The 23,383-nt window shown below is 48.5% G+C and overlaps 2 protein-coding genes across 4 annotated transcripts in view; one reads left to right on the forward strand and one right to left on the reverse strand.

Annotated features, from left to right (window-relative positions):
• LOC113890087 (bone morphogenetic protein 8A) overlaps positions 1–6,808 on the forward strand; it is a 34,064-nt gene extending 27,256 nt beyond the window's left edge. The window contains exon 7 of the mRNA XM_027537701.1: positions 2,481–6,808. Coding sequence (XP_027393502.1) covers positions 2,481–2,630 — 150 coding nt within the window. The 3' untranslated portion in view covers positions 2,631–6,808. The remainder of the gene's footprint in view (positions 1–2,480) is intronic.
• Positions 6,809–7,885: 1,077 nt separating this feature from the next.
• On the reverse strand, positions 7,886–22,705 carry PPIE (peptidylprolyl isomerase E). 3 transcript variants are annotated; one of them, XM_027537702.1, is made up of 10 exons: positions 22,605–22,705; positions 21,498–21,596; positions 18,930–18,973; positions 18,220–18,246; positions 16,557–16,638; positions 15,793–15,893; positions 14,402–14,525; positions 9,547–9,732; positions 8,434–8,576; positions 7,886–8,244 (listed from the first exon to the last, which is right to left on the reverse strand). In XM_027537702.1, the coding sequence occupies exons 1-10, from the start codon at positions 22,633–22,635 to the stop codon at positions 8,176–8,178; spliced, it is 906 nt and encodes a 301-aa protein (XP_027393503.1). In that variant the 5' UTR covers positions 22,636–22,705; the 3' UTR covers positions 7,886–8,175. The 3 variants fall into 3 exon arrangements, with proteins under 3 accessions (XP_027393503.1, XP_027393504.1, XP_027393505.1); XM_027537703.1 differs by lacking the exon at positions 18,930–18,973 and having other exon boundaries at positions 7,887–8,244; XM_027537704.1 differs by lacking the exon at positions 18,930–18,973 and having other exon boundaries at positions 7,887–8,244; positions 22,613–22,648.
• Positions 22,706–23,383: the final 678 nt, after the last annotated feature.

The raw sequence follows: 23,383 nt of genomic DNA on the forward strand, positions 1-23,383 counted from the left end.
CCCGACAGGAGGACCAGGCACCTGGTGGGGTGAGATGTGGACAGTGGAGGCAGGAGGGCAGGAGCCCAGGCCTCCAGGTGAGGCCCTCCTCCAGGACGAGGAGGGGGCAGCGAAGGTGTTGGGTGGAAGAACGGATTGGAGGGAATCAGCAGTTCTGCTTCCATCCCCATGTGTGTGAGGCCCTGCAGGACCCTACGTGAGAAGTTGAGGGTTGGGGGTGCAAGTCTGGAGTCTCCGAGTCGTGAGTGCAGAAGAGATTTTCTGGGGAGACAGTGGAGGTGGGAGAGACCTGGGGAGGAAGAGGAGCCTGGGTGGGAGGGAGGGGGTGAGATGGTGGTTGGGGTGTCCTGGGGCCGAAGAGGAGGAAGTGGGTCCCTCCAGCCTCACCCCCCACATTCCCCACACAGCAGCTAGAGGGTCGCACTAAAGCACAAATGTGACCACCTCCTTCTGGGCCAGGAACCGCCCCCCCCCCCCCCCCCCCGTGGCATCTCTTATCCCTGGGGAGAAGTCTGAGCCTTTGGCCTGTGACCTGGGGCCCCTCACTGGCCTACCCACCTCCCAAGCATCCCCCAGCCCATGTCCCAGTGCCCTCGCCCCCCTCCTTTGACCAGGACCTCCTCATCTGCCCCGGGCCAGGCCAGCTCCTGCTCGCCCTGCTGCCTTGTCTCTGGGTCCTTCCCAGCCAGCGTCGGTCTCCAGCGCTCATGCTCCCAGAGCGAGGACACTGCTGTATGTTGTGCTGCTCTTGGGGGTCCTGGGTGTTTGCTGGAATGTTCCCCCGTCTCCCCTCCTCCCCTGCTGAGGATGAGAGCGGGGACCATGTCTGGGACCCTTTTGTATTCTTAACCTGGGTAGGGTTGGCACAAGGCATGTGAAATTACATTTGTGTCGGAAGAGAGGAAAATACCACTGTACCCATTTGGCAGAGAAGAAAACAGAGGCCATCAGATGCAGGACTATTTCCCAACGATGCACAGCCAATAAGTTACAGAGCCTCTGATTTGGTCTCCCACATGGCTCTAAAGTGAATTGAATGCAAAGGCAAATTAGGCTTCAGGTCAGTCTGTTTGGTGCAGATAGGGCAAAGACCGTCCTCTGTCGATCACGTGGTGAAGCCTGGTCCACGATGGACTTTCAGAACAGCTGCGCCCTTGTGGTGCTGACTCCTCTCTTGAGGGTCCCAACCCAGGAAAGGCCCTCCCAGGTTTCCAGCCACTTAGAGCCCCATAGGCGGCTGGCACAGGTGGGCAGTGTCGCCTGGTTTCTTTCATGTGGGCCTATGAAAGTGGAGCCCAGCCACCCCAGGTGGAGGCTGTGAAGTTGGGGAGCAGTGCTCCCACAGCCCAGTCTGGCCAGACATCCCCACAGAGGCCGCAGCTCCCCCTGCGGCCTCAGAGAGGCTCTGGGCCCCAAAGCAGCCTGGTGCCACGCTGATGGTCCTGGCAGCAGGCTGGCTCCAAGCTGGGGCTCCCAGGACAAGGGCTGGCCTCTGGGGACCCCAGGCCAAGCTGCTGGACAGACCCCCCCCCAACCCACCCCCTTCATCAGACGGCTTCATCCTGGTCCTGTTCATCGGCCTTGGTGAGGGCTGGGAGGTCCCCTGGATGGAAGCAGGTTCCCTTTTCTCTCAGGCCCCGACTGACTGAGGGTGCCTTCAAGGCCCATCCCTGTGGCGCCCTGATGAAGAGTCCAGTACGAACTGCAGCTCATCCTGCCCGAGTCTCTGCATAAATATTTGCGTGGAGGCTGCAGTAGCTTCCTCAGATGGACTGTTTTTAGGGGTAGAGCTGTTTGCAGGAGGGTAGCAGGGACTCCCGGCCCCCTCCCCGAGTCGGGTCCCAGCCTTGTGCAGGTGACTCGGCCCCTGTGCCCCCAGCGGTCATCCACCCAGAACAATCCCTGCCTGGAAGTTGTTACAAGGGTGGCGGTGCTTTGAGAAACAATGGTGTTGGACACCCCAAGGGTGAGCCTGAAGTCTGGGCATTTCGAGGTGTAACAGGGACCTTCACCGGCTCGCAGCCTGGAGGGGCGGATGGACCAGAAACAGCTCAGGCGGCCAAGACACGAGGCGGGGTGTTACAGAAGAGATCAGGGAAGAAGGAGGGGCAGAGGGGGTGGGGGAGGGGAGACAGTGTCGCAGCGGCGCCAGGCCGGCGCTGGCACAGGTGCGGGGGATCCGCAGGGTCAGGGTTCTCCCATCTAAGGGGAGGGGCTGTGGCAGGAGCCCCCGGTGCTCAGTCTGGGCCTGAGGGCAGTGGGCAGGGCGGGCGTCAAGGGGGCGGGGCCGGGGCAGAGTTCAGGCCAGCACCTGCCCGGCGGGCTGCGGGGGGAGGGTGCGGGGGTCGGGGAGGAGATGGAGCTGGGAAGGGGCCAGCGGCGGAGCCCCAGGCGGCAGGAGCTGGGCGCTGGGACAGGGGTCCCGGGAGGAGCCAGAGGTTCTCACACCTCTGCCCGCTGCCCCCTCCCGCCCCCGCCAGGTGCACCTGCTGAAGCCGCACGCGGTCCCCAAGGCGTGCTGCGCGCCCACCAAGCTGAGCGCCACTTCCGTGCTCTACTACGACAGCAGCAACAACGTCATCCTGCGCAAGCACCGCAACATGGTGGTCCGCGCCTGCGGCTGCCACTGAGGCCCCAACTCCACCGGCAGGCCCTCCGCGGGGGCGGGGGCGCGGAGACCCCCAGCGCCGTCCCAGCTCAGGCAGAGACCCCCCCAGCGCCGTCCCAGCTCAGGCAGGGCAGCAGCGAGGCACCCTTCCCCTGCCCACATCCTGCCAGGGGCTGGTCCTCCCCAGGCCCTCTGCGCCATCGCGTGCCTGATGGTCGTGGTGGAACTCTGCATGGTGGTCATCCAGCAGGGTTCTATCCCAGCTCCCTCCCCAGAGGCTCAGGCTGACTGTTCTTTGGGGTTGACAGAGTCCTGTCTGAGGACCTACTCTTGTCCATTGCTGGCGCAGCTGTGGGGGCTGTGGGGTGAACTGAGGCACCTTGAGCCCAGGATGGCCACCTCAGGCCCTTCACCATCCAGGACTGGGTTTGGGGATGTGCAGACAGGTCCTGGTCCATCCCCAGTTGCCTGACCCACCGCCACCGCCCCCGCCCCCCGGTGCAAAACTGGGCATTTCTGGGCACTCAGAGTGTGGAGTCATCCTGTTTTCTATATTTGTGGGTCTGAATGACCAATCTGTTGGCCACAAGGACGCATGTGGGTCACCTCCAGAAAGAGCTGAATGAATAGCATGATTTAGGGCCAAGGCCAGTGTCAATTACCTTCCCTGTCTTCCTGCCTTGATTTGTCTCTGCTGTCGGGGGAAGACGTGCCTTGCATGGACACTTTGGTGAAAAAAATTCTTGGGGGCTTTACAATCTATTAGTCACTGTGTTGAACCATCAGAAGTTCAGCTCTGTGAAAAAATTAGCTTTTCGCTGAGCCCAGTATGGTGGCTACATCGGGTGGCCCAGGATGATAATGCGCAGCAAGGGTGACAAAGCTTCTCTTAACTTTCTGCACCGGAGTCATCAATAATCAACCTTGATATTTTTTCATTCAACTCTGGAGAGAATTTCAGTGATCAGCACCAAACTCAAGTGGCCACCACCAACAGATTAGAGTTGGCATGTAGAGTGAAAACTGTCTGCCTTCTCCTGCTAAGGAGCAATTCACTGCACCCAGGGACAATGGGTGGCCTGTGGCCAGGCGTGGGGCGAGGGCAGGGCTGGTCAGCACCTGCCTGTGTCAAGTTGTCAAAAACAGACTGGTCATGCAAGTCTGCGTCACCCTGTGTACCCTGGAGTCCCGTCCTGTTCTTGGGGCCTGTGAGCCAAAGTAAAGGCCCGGGTCCCAGGGGAGTGACAGGTGGCAATTAGGCTGAGCTGGGTGGGGAGGTTCCCGGAAACCACTGTTCTCCTTGGAGAGGCCACCAGCAGCTGGAGTGTTTATTTGATTTCTGACTTGGTAAGCCTGTAATTTACCTGCTGAAGCAGACGGAACCCAGCTGTCCAAACCCCAAAATATCATTAAAAACAGATCCTGGGCCCGCCCCAACCCATGGGCACAGCCCAGGATGACACCCCTGGAGTTCACTCTGTGCCCTGAGGGGCTCCAGGAGCACAGCAGGGATGGAGGAGGGGGTTGGGCTGTGGGACAGCAGCCCCTCCACCTGGACCTGGGAAGGGCTCTGGGAGCCAGTGCACAGGAAGAGCCACTCTCCATGGACACAGGAAGGCGGTGAGCTCCCCAACAGTGTAGGGATCTAGGCTCTGGCTTACATGTTAGGGATGTGACTTTGTGACTTCCTCCTCTGGGCCTCATTTCCCATCTGTAATATGAAGCTTTTTGATCTGCAAAGGGCTTTCAGCCTAGGAAACCGTGTCTGCCAAGCTTTCTCACACTGAGCCCAGAGGCAGCCCGGTAACCCTGAACATGGAGCTCAGGTGGCCATCATGAATCAGAACTGGCACATAATGTGGAACCTATTTTTTATTCTAGTACTTACCTAAGAGTTTTCTCTTCCCAACAGCAAAGATTGTCTCTTGTGCATGTGCTTAGTCGTTCAGTCATGTTCAGCTCTTGTGACCCCACGGACTGTAGCCCGTCAGGTCCTCTGTTCATGGGATTCTCCCAGGCAAGGATACCTGAGTGGGCTGCCATTCCCTTCTCCAGGGAACCTTCCGACCCAGGGATAGAACCTAGGTCTCCTGCATTGCAGGTGGATTTTTTACCATCTGAGCCACCAGGGAAAAATAAGTATAAACCTTAAATTAGCCAATTATTTTGATAATTTTATTTGAAAATTGATCATTCTTTTTATTGCACATTAGGAAAGTCAAAACATGTTAGCTCACCAGCTACAAATTACCAAAGAAACTCTTATCAACGACTACCTTTAAAATGGAAGAATTGACAACTGATTTTCAATTTGGTATTTTTAGGCCCAGCCAGTGATTGGCTTAGTTAGGGGTACACCAGGAATGTCTGTCTGGTCACCCAAAGGTTAGCAGATACTGAGTATACCTCACCTCCCAACCAAGCAGTGCTTAGCAGAACAGAGCTGCAGTCTTGCTTTTTCATCCAGAACAACTGAAAAGCAGTGTTATTGTTTATGTACCTGGTCGTCAGACTTCCAGCGACTTCTGCCATCCGGTCACTAAGTGAAATCAACAGGAAAAAGCCTGAGTGGTGGAACAGTAGTGAATGAACACAAGGCCCGTGTATTTTATCCCGAGAGTTATCTTTGCTCAGCCAAGCGGTGCAGTGGCAGGAGAGATGCCACCATTTCCCTTTCTCTTGCTCAGGGCCTGGCTTGTTTACCTGGCCAGACTAGAAGGATAAATAAAGGTGGTCAGTTCAGACCCACTGACAGCAATGAGAAGTCACTGACAGCTGATAGTTGAGGAGGATGTGGGGAAAAAAAGCTAAAGGAGAAGCGCACAAGTTTTGCTCTCTGCAGTGCAATCCTGGCCTCAAGAGCACGCCATCACGCCAGGCTGTTTCAAACCAAGGCAGGCTAGTAACATGTTCCGGAAAATTTCCTAAGAAACAGGAAAAGAGGCAGCAGGCAGAACAAGAGCACAGATTTTTGAAGCCAAATGGACTTGAATCCTGGGTATTCTTCCTCTGTAGAGCAGGATAGTGGCTTTCTCCTTCCAAGCTATTAAAAAGATCATCTGTGTACACAAACATTTAGTACCATTCTGGCATATAAATACTTTAACAACTGGTTAAAGTCAATTGTGTTCAACTCTCTGCAACCCCATGGACAGTAGCCCGCCAGGCTCCTCTGTCCATGGAATTCTCCAGGCCAGAATACTGGAGTGGGTAACCTATCCCTTCTCCAGGGAATCTTCCTGACCCAGGAATTGAACCCAGGTCTCCTGCACTGCAGGGGGATTCTTTACCAGCTAAGCCACCAGAGAAGCCCCTAAGAATACTGGGGTGAGTTGCATTCTCCTTTCCAGGGCATCTTCCTGACCTCGGGACTGAACCTGGGTCTCCTGCATTCCAGGCAGACTCTACCTAACAACTGGTATCTGTCGGTATTATTACAAAATAATTTGCTAGTTTTGAGCCCCTTCTATGCTTGGTCACTAAAACTTTCTTCTTCTGAGAATGTATTTTATGGGTGATGGTGTTTGTTCAGAGCTGTGCTTTTTCTTAAAACATTTACACTCCACAATCCTTTGAAGACAGGACTTGTGTTCTCACCTGCTTTAAAGGTCTGGGCAAGTGGCCGGTTATGTGGCGGTGGCCAGGGTGGTGACACCGTGCTCTGTGCTCCCAGGAGCCTGCTGAGGGCACCCAGCACTGCCGAGGTGCCCTTTAGGCAATTTAAACAGGGCTTGTCCATCCTGAGTGTTACTCCTCATGGAGGCCTTCTATAAGCACTTGACCCACTCTTTTTTTAATGTGCTTTTATTACAGCAATAATACAATTTTGGAGGAAAGTTTGGAAAAAACAAAAAAATAAAATACAATTTCAATCACCATAATCTTACAAGTCAGATAAAAATATGCTAGTTAATATTTTGTTGAATTTATTTCTAGGCTTTTTTCTTAGGAGATATATATATATATATAAAATATAGATGTTTACATATTACAGATAGGTATTTGTACAAAATAGGAATCATACTGTACTATATAAACTGCTTTCGATGTGCTTTCTCCACGTTATATGGTATAATTTCCCCTAATAAATACGTTTTGAAAATATAGCTCTCTGATTTTCCATCACCTGGAACTCTTTTTCACCACTAAAAAGTAGGTCCAACAGTCTTTTTTTGTGCCAGCAGCATCTGGAGCAGACACGCTGTGAGAAACTCCCAAGCCACAGAGTCCTGGGGCCACAACCCTGGGTCTCTTCCTCTGTGCAGCCACCACACCCAGCAAAGATGGGGCCTGGCCCTGGAGGAGCTAGTGAGGGATGGTCTTGGTTAATTTTCTGTCTATAGCTAGGCTGTGGTATCCACATTTTAGCCAAACACCAGTCCAGATGGTGCCGTGAAGGTATTTTTCAGATGTGACTGACATTTAAATCAGTATGTCAAGTAAAGCAGATGACTCTCCCCCAGTGTGGGTGGGCCTCATGCAATCGGTTGAAGGCCTCAAGACAGACAGACTAGGGTCCTGTGAGGGAAAGAATTCTGCCTTCAGAACAGTCTTTGGACTCAAGCTTCAACATGACTCTCCCTGGGGCTCCAGGCTGCTGGCCTGTCCTGCAGCTATCAGACTTGTCAGCCCCCACAACTGTAGAGCCAGTTCTGTATAATGGATCTTTCTCTGTGTACACATATGCACATCCTATTGGTTCTGTTTCTCTGAAGAACTCTAATACAGGGACCATATGGTATCTGTCACCAATTACTCCACTCTGTCACTGCAGTAAGAATATGTAAACCAATGGCTCTGACTTTCCAATAAAACTTTACTCATAAAACCAGGTAGTGGGCTGGATTAGAACCAAGGGGTTTGCTAACCCCTTGTCTCCTGACAAACAGGTATAGTACCTAGCATGGAAAAGGCACTGTGAGTAATAAAGTATCATTTTTAAAAATCTGTAAAATGAAAGTGAGCAAATAAGCAAATGCGTCACGGAGACTGAGCAATACACTCACTGGCTCTGAGGCCGGCAGTGTGATGCGGGAGTGGAAGCACTGAAGACAGGAATTTTTCCACTGTCTTTGATGCCCACGGTCTTGACAGTGGTCTGACAAGGGTATCTGATCTGAAGATGTATCACCCGGCATCTCAGGGAATCATCCAAGGGAAGAAAAGAAAAACCGTCGGGAAGAGATTATGCCCTATTCATTCACCAATCCGTCTCAGGGGACAGTTTAGCTTTATAGGTGACATCTGACAACTCCCAGGAACTAGCTGGAGGCAGTAGTACCAAAACTAGGATTTATTTTACCAAAAGAAAATGTCCAGGAGTCACACAGGTGGGCCCACGAGAAGCCCTGGTGGCAAAGGCCTGGATAGGCCATGCACAGCTGTCCACAGTGGGGAGGGCAGCCCTGGGCCCAAGGCCATACCTGAGGAAGAGCCAGAGGAGGCGCAGGCTGCGCCTGCATAGGAGCTGTCCCACGCTGACCCCGAGGAAGGGCCACGACACGAAGCCCTGCTCGCTACCAACGGGACACCTTGGGTGCCGGTGCCCTGGGTTGACAGCTCCCCTCTCACACGTACTCCCCACAGTCGGAGATGATCACCTTCTGCTTGGGCTTCCCGTCCTTGCTGCCCTGGGCCTTTGTGGGCCGAACGGAAGAGGAGGAATCAGGGGAGGGAGGGTGGAGAGTAAGGGTGGCTCAGGGATACCCACCCCCCTGCCTGTCCCACCCCCCACCCCCCAACAGCAGCTTGTTGTCTCTCTCCAGGCCCCGATTCAGCTCTCCCACATTCATGGCTGTACCCCAGGGGCCCTGGCAGCTACCCACCTCAATCTGCCGCAAGACGTCCAGGCCATCCGTGATCTCCCCAAACACTACATGCTTGCCATCCAGCCAATCCGTCTTGTCACACGTCAGGAAGAACTGGGAGCCGTTGGTGTTTGGGCCGGAGTTGGCCATGGACAGCAGGCCTGGGGGAGAGAAGCGCCCGTCAGCTCCCCTGACCCTGCTGGTGGTCCTGGGCATGGAGCGGGGGGTGCAGATGCTGCCTCTGCACCTGCAGATGGGAGGGCGAACGGGACGAGCAGCAGGAGCCGACTATGGGCCGGGTGGAGAAGAGTGCCTTCAGTGGGCCAGTGGCGCCTGAAGTCTGTCTAGAGGGGGACCGAGAGAACCAAAGGCAGGGAGCCTAGATAACTTTGTCAAGAAGTTTCGGTTAAAAAGGGGACCAGAGGCATGGGTGATAGCTGAGGGGGGACGTGAGTCAAAGAAAAGATCGACACTGTGTGCTTTTGTGCTGATCGAGCAGAGCAGGGGACGGGCATTACAGGGGGCAGCGGCGGGGCATGAGTGCAGAACCAGGTTCCGAAGGGCGAGGGGTGGGGAGGGTCCGGGTCATGAGCAGAGGGGAGGTGGCTCAGCCCCTGTACTTGGGGGGCAGTCAGCGCAGGCAGGTGTGCACAGATGTGGGAGGCCAAGCATCAGCTGGGGCAGAGGGTGACGTGGAGGTTTCGGGAGTGAAGGCGGCCACTGTCGTCTCTGACCAGGACTGAGCGTGAACTAGGGAGTTCTGTCTACTGTGGCTGCCGAGGGCCCCCTAGAGAACTGCAGTCTTAAATATCAGTGTAGTTCTGTATTTTTTTCTAGTTGCTGGGGAACCAACCACTGCAATTTTTTACTAGAGAGTCTGACAGAGAGGCAGGCAGTGGGGTTGAGGGAAGAAGAGAGGGCTTACAGTGGCTGACCACAAAATTTAAGCTATTCCCACAGTTGTGGACACTGTGATGGAAACAGGCTCGCCCCGTTCCAGCCAGAATGAACGCCTCTCCTGTTCCCTGGGTGGGGGTCTGGAGGAGACCAGAACCACAGCCTGTCACCCCCCTGCACAGCCATCCTGCCACAGCCCAGCCCAGCGACCATCACCCACCAGCCGGATCCTACCTGGTCCCGTGTGTTTGAGGATAAAGTTTTCATCGTCAAACTTCTTCCCGTAGATGGACTTGCCCCCGGTGCCATTGTGGTTGGTGAAATCACCGCCCTGGCACATGAACTGGGGGATGATGCGGTGGAAACTGCTGCCCTTGAAGCCAAAGCCCTTCTCGTGGGTGCATAGGCAGCGGAAATTCTCTGGGGCCGAGAAAGGAAAAGGCACCTGATTAAAACACAAACCAATGGGGGGACTTCCTTGGTGAGCCAGTGGTTAAGAGTCCATGCTTCCAAGGAAGGAGCACAGGCTCAATCTCTGGTTGGGGAACTAAGATCCCACATGCCTCGGGGGCATGGTCAAAAAAAACCAAACAACGAGATCTCTAACTAGACTCTGAAAAACTATGTTATATTTGTTTAATATTCATATTTTCATTTCAAAATATGACATGTTCATTATAAACCTTTGAGATACTGATTATCTCAAAGGATTAGATGGAATTCTACTTAAAGAAGGCGTGAAAACATGCATTCTAGATCTGCTCCACCCTAAACTGGTGGTAAAGCAATTTTTAAAAAGAAAGACCAAACAGGATCTTAGAGAAAAAGACAGGTCAAGTCTTTGTGACTTTGCACTTGGCAATGTCTTAACTGCAACACTGAAAGTATAAGTAACAAAAAATTGGCAAATGAGACTTCATCAAAATGAAAAACTTCTGGACATCAAAGGACACTCTCAACAAAATGAAAAGGCAACTTAGGGAATGGAAGAAAACATTTGCAAATCACATCTCTTAAGTGTTCATATACAATGAACTCCTACAAATCAACAACAAAAAACCAACCTAGTAAGTAAATACACAAAAGACTTTCACAGACATTTCCTCAAAGAAGATACACAAATGGCCCCTACCCCTAAGCATGTGAAAAGATGCTTCACATCATTAGTGATTAGGGGAATACAAATCAAAACCACAATGAGATCCCACTTCCGAACTACTAGGATGACTATGATAAACAGAAAACAAGTGAGGATGTAAAGAAACTAGAATGCTTATACACTGCTTATGAGAATGGAAAGTGGTGCAGCCACTGTAGAGAGTAATTTGGTCGTTCCTCAGAAAGTCAAACTAGAATTACCACATGACCCAGTATTTCCAGTCTTAGGGAGGCACCCAAAGTAATTGAAAACAGGGATTTAAATCCTTATTTGTACACAAATGTTCACAGTATCATTATTCATAATAACTGGAAAGTGGAACCAGTGTTCAAGTGTCCATCAACAAATGAGTAGAGAAACAAACTGTGGACTATCCAGACAAGGGAATATCAGCCAGCCGTACTGATACCTAAATGAGCCCTGAAAACACAATGCTGAGTGAAGTAAATCAGAAATCAAAGGACAACTACTGTTATGACTCCATGTATATGAAATGTCTAGAACGGTAAATTCAGAGAGACAGAAAGTAGATTAACCATCACCAGAGGCTGGGAGTAGAGGAGAAAGGGGAGTGACTGTTAACGAGTCCTGAATTTCTATTTGGCTTTCCTGGTAGCTCAGCTGGTAAAGAATCCGCCTGTAAGACTCCAGTTCGATTTCTGGGTCATGAAGATCCACAGGATTCTTGGGCTTCCCTGGTGGCTTAGACAGTAAAGAATCCGCCTGCAATGTGGGAGACCTAGGTTCGATCCCTGGGTTGGGAAGATCCCCTGAAGAAGAGAAAGGCTACCCACTCCAGTATTATGGTCTGGAGAATTCCATGGACTGTATAGTTGCTATTAGGGGTGGTGCAAAAGTTTTGAGAGTAGATAGTGGCGATGGTTGTACAACATTGTGAATGCAATTAACGCCAGTAAATCATACACTTAAAATATGGATAAAATGACTATCCCCTAAAAAGGAGCAAGAGAAGAGACAACAGCAACAAAAATCTTTGGAACCTAGAAGACAAACAGGAGCCATAACTGACAGAGCAGACCTAACAAAGCTGAAGCTTAAGCTGATAAAGCCAAGAAGCAATTTGATTTCTGCTGCAGAAATTCCAAAACCTCAGTGACAAGGATGAAGATGGTTCTAAAAGCAGTAAGTCTGGTTGAAAGCTCACTTAAAAAAGTAGCTAGCCCCCAGATCCTCTCTCTTCCCTAGCCCTGGCTGCTGGTGGGAGGTTTACCCTCCAGCAGGTTAAAGCAGAGGGTCTCTGGTCTGGGATGCTTTATACATACCTGAGCGTTGAGGTACCATGATGACAAATGGAGATTTACTGAAGTTCATATACTGCTCCCACAACCTCCCACCCTCCATGACAAACAACTGGACATAGAACCATTAGCAAGAGACTAGAGTCTTCTCTGTGGCCTCTGCTCTGTCCAAGAGACTATGACTCAGGGATACTGATATCCGAGGTCCAACAGAAAGACAGAATCACCTCATAGAGGAAGCCTAAGTCAGCAAGCCTTACCAATGTCCAGGGAGTTTCCAAGCAGATTTTAAGGACCCTAGTCTTATATATGAGAAAGGCATCCAATGTGAAAAGCAAAGACTGAAACAAGTAAACAGATCAATAACAAACAAAGAAAAACAAAAAGAAAAAAAAACTGAAAAAAATAATTTCAAACATAAGCTGTATAGGAAAAAGAAATTTTAGTATACTAATCTCCCAAGATGAAATGATAGTACATGCATGAAATAAGCACGGGATACTATGAAAAAGAACATTTAAAAATGTTCCAAAATATGAGTAGAGAAAAATCAGAAGGGATAACAGTAAAGAAATAATTCAAGGAAAACTTTTCAAAAGATAGTACTGTCCTAACTGATGGGTGTGGTATGCAGGATAATGGCTCCCGAAAGATGTCCATGTCCCAATTCCTGGAACCTGAGAATATGCTGCTCACAGCAGAAGGTACTGTGCAGATGTGATTAAGGTTCCAGACACTGAGATGGGGAGAGTGGCCTAGACTACCCCGGTGGGCCTAGTATAATCACAGGTTATAACCAGAGAACCTTTCCCAGCTAAAGGCAGAAAGAGAGAGTTAGAAGTGGATGGACTGTTGTACAGCAAAAACTAACAAAACACTGTAAAGCAATTATATTCCATCTCCCCGACAACCCACCCCCCAAAAAAGAAGTGGATGGGAAAGGAGGCAGGCGATTCAAAACGTGAGAGGGACTGGATCAATCACTGCTGGCTGTGATGATAAAGGAGGGGGGCCACAAGCCTCTGGAAGCTGGGACTAGCCCTCAGCTGGCAGCCAGCAAGGAAATGGGTACCTTCATCTACAGATGCAGGAAACTGAATTCTGTCAACAAAGTGACTGTCTCTGGAAACAGATCTACCCATAGAGCTTCCAGTAAGGAATGTGGTAACCCAGCCACCATCTTCCTTTAGCCTGGTGAGTCCTGTGTTGGACTTCTGGCCCTCAGAACAGCTAAGGCAACAAATTTATGTTCTTGTAAGCTGCTAAGTCTGTGGTAATTTGTTACAGCAGCAAGAGAAACCAGTATAGTAGGGCCCACTGAGTATCTAGCAGGATGGATGGAAGGAGATCTACTCCAAGGGGACAGTATTTCAGAACACAGGACACAGAGACCCTTCAGGCATCTAGACCAGTGTTATCTAACAGCTGTTAAGCATCTGAATAATTGAAGAAGTGAAACTTAATTTTATATAACTTGAATTAATTTAGGTTTAAAGAGTCACACGTGGACAGTGACTACCATATTGGGACAGCTCAGCTCTAGACAGAAAAAAAAAAAAAAAAGGTTTTGTATAAAGGACCAAGAATCAGAATGACATTAGACTTCTCTAGAATTCTACATCTAAACTATCAGGTGGGAAAGTAGAAATTTCCACACATCAGTCTCAAAAACCTGACCCTCCAAGTTCTTTTCTCCATAAGCTACAGAATTATATCCTCTACCAAAGTGAGGGAATAGATCAAAAAAGACAACAGAGGTCCCAAGACAGGAAGCGAAAGCAGGAGATCCCAAGACAAAGGCTATGAGATGGGCCTGGAAGGCAACTGGTCCAAGCCGGAGGAGGTCAGAGGGCTCCAGGGAGGAATAAGTGAAACTGACAAAATATCTGATGTGTTTGAACATGATGGAGATTTACACAAGCAGGAAAATTTGGGAAAGCTCAGGAATATGTGTACAGAATACTAAGCAAATGTGAAAACAAGAGAATTATGAATTCCAGGGAAAACAAAGTGCTGTGTATGAAAAGAAGCTATCACAGTATGATGCTTACATAGAATGACCTGTGACCTAACTAAAATTATGGTAACAGCATAAAAGGATGAAGGAACTGGGAAACTGATTTCAAAAGCTAATTCCTTATCTTCTCAAGTGGGAAGTCAATAGATGTCTAAAATGAAAAGACATTAAAACAAAAAACAAAAAAATCAGAAAGTAGCAACATACATCTATTATCTACAAATATGGAGGTTAAAAATCAAAAGAATCAGCTAAGAGTTGAAATTGGCTGCCTCTGAGAAGCAGCAAATGGTGCTGGGGGATGGCAGTAGGGCAGGGGGGCACTGCTGTGTTTTTCAAAACAAACTATGAAATTAACACTCCTAACTATATGTCTACATAATAAAATTTAGATTAAAAGAAGGATAAATAGAATTCAGTATTTAACAAATGAAAAAATATTCAAGAAGTTGTTAGTTATCGGTAGTTAGTTCTGAAGAGTATGATTAGATATGGAGAAGGAACAAAGACTCAGGTTTTCAATTTATTGCCTTCAATACTGTGAGAGAGAGAGAGAGAGAGAGAGAGTGTGTGTGTGTGTGTGTGTACTTTAAAAGAAACAAACAAACCAACCGTGAATACACATTCACTTGTATTAAAGAAAAAACTGCTCACCTGCGGTCATGGGCACGACGTCTGAACGCAGGAGCATTTGGATGCGGCCAGCTGGCTTGTTCCCAATCTTGATGTCCATGTACACCTGAGGGTTTGACCGGGCCTTTTTTACAGTGGGCTCTCCCTAGATGCAGGAGAAATGGCCAGGTTAGAGAGAATGCCCTGACTCCCCAACTAGGAGAGCGAGTGTGAATGAACACACCTGAGAACCCAACTAGTGAGCAAGCTGAACAAGGTGACGCCAGGGAAGGCCCTGGGCTGTAGAAGGTGAAGGCCACGGCCATGGCCCCCAGTTTGGCATCCAGTGGCAGGAGACTTCAGCCTCGTCTACCTGGAGCCCCACCTGGCAGGCATGTCATCTCATCACACTCCCTCAGACACATCAGGTTGCCTCGCCTTCACCCTCCTGTGTGTTCACAAACAACACTTTTCTGGCCCCAAACAGACAACTCTCAACACCTTCACACCCCAGCTCAAGGTCACCCACCTTGATCCAGTTAAAAGGACCCATTTCTGTAACACCATCCCCTCCCTGTGCATAGCCCTGCGTGTGCACAGGCTGGCTGCAACGGAAGCAAGGAGTACCGAAGTGCTCACAATGGAGGTGGCAGGGACCTTGCTTTATACACCACTTGTAGGCACTCTGCTTAGCCTATTTCCTGCTTGAGTCAATGTGGATGGAAAGTGGTAAGTTAGTGAGTTGGAGAACACAGGATGAACAAGATTAGAGGAGGGAGGGCAAGACTTGCATTAGAAATGTCTGAAGCTCAGGACTAGAAACAGAGGCCAGGAGAGTCCAAGAGCCTAGGAGAGGCTGTGAAAGATCAGAGTGACTGCTGCTGTTTTGGCAGAGAGGGGAGAGAGATTATGAGTCAAGAAAGAAACCCAGAATATCAGTTATAATGGGGAGGGGCAGCTGGAGAGGCAATGGTTAGAGAGGTGCACTGAGAATCAGAAGGAAGTGCCAAGGCAGATTCCCTGGGAGGACCTCACACCTGTGCCCAGACTGCCCAGGGAAGGTACCCTCACCCCCCTCTGCCTCCCTTGCGTCAGGAACAGAAAGACGGTGAGCTGGGAGCACAACACTTGCGTGAAGGAGGAGGACTGACCAGGAGGGTGCAGAGGCCCACTCACTGCCCTTCCTCACCTCATACTTCCTCCTAGTCAAAAACAATCACAGAACAGAACCCAGCAGAGCTGAGAAGCTCCTCACGCAGAGCACAAGGTCGAGAGACTTAGAGCTTCTCTTCAGTTCACTCATTACCAACCTCCACCAAAACACTGTGAGTTCACTTTTCATTCTCTCTACTTTTGTATATACATTTACAGATTTCCATAAAAACCTAAAAAAAAACAGTCTTCTGGGGGGAAGTGCCAGCCTGCAATCTCACCTCCTGCGTTTCCACTTTGGGAGGCTCTGACCCCTCCTCCTCTTTGTTCTCCTCAAGCGTCTTCCCAGAAAACTTCTTCAACCAGTCATCATCAGACCAAACTAAAAGGAAAGAAGCGAGCAGATGAGAACCAACTCAAGCCATCAGCCAGCTGCTAAATAGGTGCTCTGGTCAGTGAAGCAGAACATGTTTTGTGGCCCTCTCGGCCAGAGGTCTCCACTTTGGGAAGTCGCATGTGTCAGGCAAGTTCCCATCTTTTATAGACTGCCAGCCCTCAAGTCCAGCTCTTGTGTGTGTTAGTCGCTTAGTCGTGTCTGACTCTTTGAGACCCCATGGACTATAGCCTCCCAGGCTCCTCTGTCCATGGGATTCTCTAGGCAAGAATACTGGGGTAGGTTGCTATTTCCTTCTCCAAGCTCTTAGCAGGGCTACATTAAAAAGCTACATTAAAAGCCCCAGGGAAAGGTGCAGCCCTTGCCAGTCCCAGCCCCTGATGGAACCTGCCAGGAATGTTGAGAACACTGGGACAGATGAGAGATCAGGCATGGCTTCTCTCATAAAGGAAACAATTACCCTGGCGTGGCTGAGAAGCTACACTCTTTATTTCCCCACAAAGGTGGCACATGTCCTTTGCCAATGTAAACCATCCTCTACTACTGTCCGCCAGAGAAGCATTCAGTGCCTACTTTCAAAAAAACTGGGACAGGAAGGCAGGCAAGGCCAAACTGGAGGGTGTGATGGGCATCTGTATTGCTCCCACTCACCTGGTCTAGAAGAGCCTTCCTTAATCCTCATGGGTTTTGCCAAATTGACACGAATTGTCCGTCCAAAGAGCTCAGATTCATTCTGAAAAGTGTGAAAATCCATTTGCTTAAACTGTTAGGTTAAAAGAAAGTCAGATGCTTTCCATTTACTTCTGATACATCTGAGACAAGCTCATGATTTGTTCTCCCTTAATCCCTGATCCCCTAACAGCAAGTTATACACCTGCCACAAGGCAGCCCGTGGGCTGCAGAGAATTTCCTCCTGGGAGCCATCATACAGTTCCTTTCTTCTTTCTTCCTTTCAACTTTATTAGTTCCTTATTTAGCTGTACTGAGTCTTAGGTGCAGCACATGAGGTCTTTGCTGTGGCCCATGGACTCTCTAGCTGCAGTACAGGCTTAGTTGCTCCACGGAATGTAGGATCTTAATTCCTTGACCAGGGACTGAACCCGCGTCCTCTGCATTACAAGGCGGATTCTTAGCCCCTGGGCCACCAGGGAAGTCCCTTTCTTTTTTAAAATTGAAGCATAGTTGATTTACAATGTTTTGGGTGTGTGTATATATATATATATCTTTGTCAGATTCTTCTCCACTGTAGGTTATTAGACGATATTAAATAACAGGTTCCCTGTGCTATACAGTAGGACCTTGTTGTATATCTAGTTTATATGCAGTAGTATCTGACCTCCTTTCTTTCTAGTAATAACCTGTGCTAGCAAAAGTGACGCTGTTTTCAGAGTACTCTGAAATTACAAGGATAAATGCAATTTCCAAGTACCTGAGTTCATTTTCAAAAGTCAAGGTCAGCCTTAAGCAATGAGAAGTGATCTCACTCTGAGAGCTGAGGACAACAGTTGATGAATGGGAAACAGAGAACAGGAATGAAGGAAAGCCTTATTACCCTAGGATAACTGGTACCAGGAAAGGTCACTCAATGTGAAATCACTTAAAGACAGTAACACATGGTAAAATGTGAAGGGGGAAAAAATTGGGAATGTACTGTGATGAAACTGAAATTAATGAAAATAAATTTCTTACAGTTAAAATTCAGCTTTTAAACTATGGCCTAATTTGAAGAACAGAGATATAATGGATGTTTATACATCTGCAGTATTTTTTCCAATAAAATCCTATCAACAGTATGATTATCTTTGCATTTCCTATCTAATGTGAAAATCCTAAGTATCCTGAAGAGGGAACACACACTCAAGAGCTACATCATTGCCCCAAGGAGCTCTCCAGGCTGTCCCAATCACTTGGATCAGCAGCACATCCTATCATTATCCTTATCAAATTTCTCTTCTCAATTGTTAACTGGTCTAACACTTCATGAAACCCTGCCTCTTTTGTAAAATATGCAGTTTCACTGTGCAATTACTTTACATTGTTTACAATTTCCTATCCTAGACACAGGCAGCCAGTGAGAGACTGGTCAACAAGGATGATTAGCCTTTACATTATTATCAAATGGAGAAAGATATCTGAGAAAGGACAATTTCATAAGTGATCAATTCACAGTGAATATTTTCACACGATGACAATTTATATGTACTTCCTGATGCAATCTTGTAACTTTGGAGGTTTAGCAAACCCAATGTAGAACTAAGTGCCCTCTGTACCACCAAAAAGCAACTTCTGTAAGAAACACGATTCCCAGCCTTACCATGTTGTCAATAGCTGCTGCAGCATCCTGCCAAAAAAAGACAAGGTACGAATTTAGGTTTGCAGTCAAATGCTTCTTGTAGTGTCTAAACACATACTTGGTAAAATGACAACAAAAGAACAATCCAACAGAAAAAGGTCTCTTTTTTTTCCTCACCCAGGTTGCACGTGTCTAACGAAGTGCACTTCCTGGCTGACTTCAGCTATTTGCCATTTGAAAGTGAAAGTGAAGTCGCTCAGTCGTGTTCAACTCTTTGCGACCCCGTGGACTCTAGCCCACCAGGCTCCTCCGTCCATGGGATTCTCCAGGCAAGAATACTGGAGTGGGTTGCCATTTCCTTCTCCAGGGGATCTTCCTGACCCAGGGATCGAACCCAGGTCTCCCGCGCTGCAGGCAGACGCTTTAACCTCTGAGCCACATTTAGTGGAAGACAAAGAAAGTATCACCAGTGCTACCAGGCAAAGATGCTCAATGAGCAGGGCTGCAGGAGTTCTGCAGAGCGAGAGGGGCAGGACCGAGCAGGTCTGTGATGTTTATCACAGCCCATGGTTTCATTAAGTGAAGGCAGCTTTCCTTCAAACTGTTTCTCATCTCTCTGGAAGCATCAGCATGAGGCCCAAAACCCCAATCCCAAATGAAGAACAGCTCCTTTTGTAATCAGTAACAATAATAACAAGCCAAATACTTAACACAGATAACAATTTTCTCACCTCTGCCAACTCAAATTCAACAAAAGCAAATCCTCGGTGCTTTTCTGAAAAAAGGCAGACAATATCAAGCAATTATCATGTTGGCAATAGGAAGAAGCCAGGTGGTCACAAAGAAAGTGAAGTCAGTCACATGCCTTATCCATTTACTAGAAATTCTACACCATCACTATTTAGGAAAAAGGTATCTTACTCTGATTCTTTCTAGTTTAAATAACATTTTAAGCAACTAAATTAAACTGTTTTGTAGTGAGTGAAAGTCACTCAGTCGTGTCCCCCTCTTTGTGAACCCATGGACTGTAGCCTGTCAGGCTCCTCTGTCCATTGAATTCTCCAGGCCCAAACACTGGAGTGCGTAGCCTTTACTTTCTCCAGGGGATCTTCCCAACCCAAGGATCAAACCCAGGAAATTATCCCACATTGTAGGCAGATTCTTTACCATCTGAGCCACCACGGAAGCCCGTTTTGTAGTGAACATAGCTAAATAATGAACTATACTTTTAATCTTTAAAGGCAGCATTCTTTACCAAAGCCAAATCAAATCTTAACCTTTGCACGAAAGGCAGCTAGAAAAATGAAGTCATTTAACCTATCAATCAATCATTCCAAACATACATTCTGAACATCAACTGTGCGTAAGTCGTGAATCCTAAAACCTGGGTAAGGATGCTCAGTCTTAATCCTCAGCAAAATGCTAATCTAACCAACACCAACTAGAAAGGCCAAGTGCACAAAAGCATTTGTTTAAGTAACCAATTAACCTTACAGAGTCAACATAACCTTATTGTTTTTATACATATAAAGGTCCCAGGAAGGTTAAATCCATATACAATGTTGATGATAAGAGCTGAAGCCATACAACTCGTCTCAGGACTCAGCAGAGCACAGGTTGCTGAAACCACAAAACAATCTCAGGACTTAATGTAGCTGAGGTTCTTTCGTCTCCTTGAGAAAAGAATTCGCTGAGAGGCAAAGCGGCATGGAAAAAGTCATTTATTAGTATATGATGCTTGTGAGAAATACAAGGAGGCAGGCAAGAGGGTGCTGTGACAAGAACTTAGTGGGGTACAGTTTTTTTTTTTTTTACTTTTAAAATTCATTTATTTGTTTTTGGCTGTGCTGGGTCTTTGCTGCTGCATGGAGGCTTCCTCTAGTTGTGGCGAGTCGGGGCTACTCTCCGGTTGCGTGGGCTCCTCTCTAGTGTGTGGGCTTCTCATTGCAGTGGCTTCTCTTGTTGTGGAGCACCGCTCAGTAGTTATGGAGCACTATCTCAGTTGCCACAAGGCATGTGGAATTTTCCCTGCATTGGCAGGCAGATTCCCAACCTCTGGATCACCAGTGAAGTCCTGGGCTATACTTTTATAATTAAAGGAAAAGTGAGGAGGAGAAGACGACTATCCTCTTCCTCATTCTTTGAGTCTCCCATCACTGATTCTTCCTACATGCTGGGTAGGGGAGTTTTTGATCCTGTGTGGCCCCGCTAGGACTATCATGGCACTATGGAAATGAGCAAGAAGGCAGTAACAGATATTAAAATATGGTAAATCATTTCGGGTTTCAGTATAATGTCACCTTTCCCCTATATTTTTGTTTTTAGTGTGTGCACAGGAGCATGGCCAGGAGAAGGCACTGGCGACCCACTCCAGTATTCTTGCCTAGAAAATCCCACGGGCAGAGGAGCCTGGTGGGCCGCAGTCCATGGGGTTCCTAAGAGTCAGACACGACTGAGCGACTTCACTTTCACTTTTCACTTTCATGCATTGGAGAAGGAAATGGCAACCCACTCCAGTGTTCTTGCCTGGAGAATCCCAGGGACAGAAGCCTCATGGGCTGCCGTCTAGGGGGTCACACAGAGTCGGACAAGACTGAAGCGACTTAGCACCAGCAGCAGCAGCAGGAGCACGGCCAAGGGATCATTAACTTACTGACCTCAACCAGCAGAATGCAGGTGTCACTGCTATATGGTGCTGTTGTTAAGCGGGGCTGCTTGGTTTTGTTGCTGAGTAAGCCTGCTTTCTTGAATGATCAATTAACTCACATAGGTCTCCCAAAATTCCCTCTCTATGATCCCCTAGTGGGATTTCTAAACTAGTTGTGTACTCTAGAGCTGGGCCTAAAACTCCAACCTTAAAAATGACAACAAAGATTAAGACAGAAAACTGAACTGCAGCTGTGATACTAATTGAAGGAAAGTTCAGGTGCAAAGAAGCTGAGGCCCCATTGTTGAAGCTGGGCTTTCCTGCTACCCTATTTAGCAGCACAGCTGCCAAGAAGAGAGCAGGTGTAGGAGAGTGCCTGGCAGGCAGTTTGAAACAACAGCTCTCCATGTAGCTCGAAACCAATCTTCCTACTGGCTAAATGAAAACCTTGTCTTACTTCAAATGCAATATATGGGATCTGAAAAGCATACTTCAGCTCACAACCCCACGTCTCCGTGAAGTCCTTCTGCATAAAGATCACTGTCACGCTGCCCAAAGCATATTTAGAACGTATTGTAATATGACTTACAAAAATTTTAAGTTCTTTCCTAGCAGGAGGATTCTGGGCATGAGAAACACTAAGACAACTCACCTGTTTCATAATCCAGAGGAATCTGGATATCCGTGATGTCTCCAAAAGGGATAAAAGCAGCATGGAGAACTTTGTCATCCACCTCCTCTGCGAGTCCACCTGCAAAGACATTAAGTGCCTTCTGAACTACCGTCCTCCATTCTCTTGAGAAGTCCCTGCTGTAAAATCAACATGCCGTTGTCAGGGCAGGGATCTTTCCATTCAGTCCTTTGGGTTCATAAATATCCCTCTTATTTGCTCCTTCACACTTACTTACGAAGCACACTCTTCACTCTCCTTTCAGACCCTCATCTAGCCCGGAGATTCCCTCCAGAATCTCCACAGCTTCATAACTGCCTCCCTTCTCCTCCACAAAGCCAACCAGTACCATCCTGGGAACGTACAGACTTTAACTCATCACTTCCCTGCTTAAAGTACTTAATCCTCGGGATAAAGAACAAACTTAGCACTGTACACAAGGCCCTGCCCACTTCTTCAGCCTCTTACCCTTTGCTTCCCCGCAAAACGACACATTTCCCTGCAAGTGTTAGACTATTTCACACCTTTGGGCCTTTGCTCGTGCTGCTCCCTTTCAGTAAACACACTTGCTCCTATTTCGCTACCTGGCTAATTCCAGCTCATCTCCGGCGTCACCGCAACCTGTAAACTTGCTCTCACCTCTCCAGATGGAGGGGTCATTTCTCCCCACACCGAGCCCTAAGTCACCAGAGTCCGTCCCCACCAGAGCTCTCATCAAACTGTGCTATTGGGGTTATTCTCATTTTTAGGCGGCTAGCCTGGGAACTCTTTCCCTGAAGAGTGGGGGCTGAGCCTTTGCTGCGGTGAATGTAAAATGAATGGACGCGAGGATTCAGAGGTCCCTAATATTCCTCCAACCATCGCCCCGGGCCCAGGTGATGAAGAGGTTGTTGTTAGAGGATGGCGGGCTTCGAAAAGAGGTGCAATTATGTCTCAGGCTCACTCTCTGAGACACAAGCAATACCGCCACAGATGCCACCTAGACACCTGCTCGCCGCCTCCCGCGTCCGGAAACCTGTCCAGCTCCACGCCACGACCCACTCCCGCCCCGGTTCGCCCACCATCCGCCTAGCCCCCAAGCCTGCTCACCCACATACAACACTCGCTTGGTAGTGGCCATCTTGCTCTTGCGCTCTTCCGCCGGAAGCCTGCATTCGGCCCGCCCCTTCCTCAAGGCTCCGCCCCCGCGCACGGCTATCTCAGACCCCGCCCACTATGGCATAAGCTGTGGTGGCCTCTGGGTGTCGTAGAGCTGCGAGTGAAGCGTAGGTGCATCTTAGGGCCTGAACCGACACGGCTTTGGCTCTACCGGTGCTCCCTGCTGTGGAACACACTCCCTTGCGGATTCAGAAGGAGTCAGCAAGTAATAAACAACCAATAAAGTACGGTCAGCGGGTCACCCCGCCCATCTATTTTTGGACAACCAAGAGCTACGAATGGTTTTTACACTTTTAAAGAGCTGGGGGGCGGGGAAAGAAGAAGAAACAAGAATAATATTTCGTGACATGTGAAAATTATATTAGATTCAATTTTCATTAAAAAAATTTTATCAGAACGCAGTCTTGCTCATTCTTTTTAGTATTCATATGTGAGTGCTTTCAGGCTGCAGGGGCAAACCCAGAGCCTACAAAGCTTGAAATATCTACCATCTGGATCTTTGGGAAAAACGTTGACCGACTCCTGGAATACATCAACTAGTAGCAAAACATAAATTAACCTAAGTGGTACAAAATAATGGGGCCACTTCTTTTAGGCAGAGCAGTTGGTTAAGACCTCTCTGAGGCCATATTTAAGCTGAAACCATACAGAAGAGGAGCCAGAGAGAGGAGGGAGCAGGGGAAAAGGTTTCCGGGAGAGGAGACAGCTTC

This window comes from Bos indicus x Bos taurus, chromosome 3, assembly GCF_003369695.1.
Source record: "Bos indicus x Bos taurus breed Angus x Brahman F1 hybrid chromosome 3, Bos_hybrid_MaternalHap_v2.0, whole genome shotgun sequence".
Lineage (NCBI taxonomy): Eukaryota > Metazoa > Chordata > Mammalia > Artiodactyla > Bovidae > Bos > Bos indicus x Bos taurus.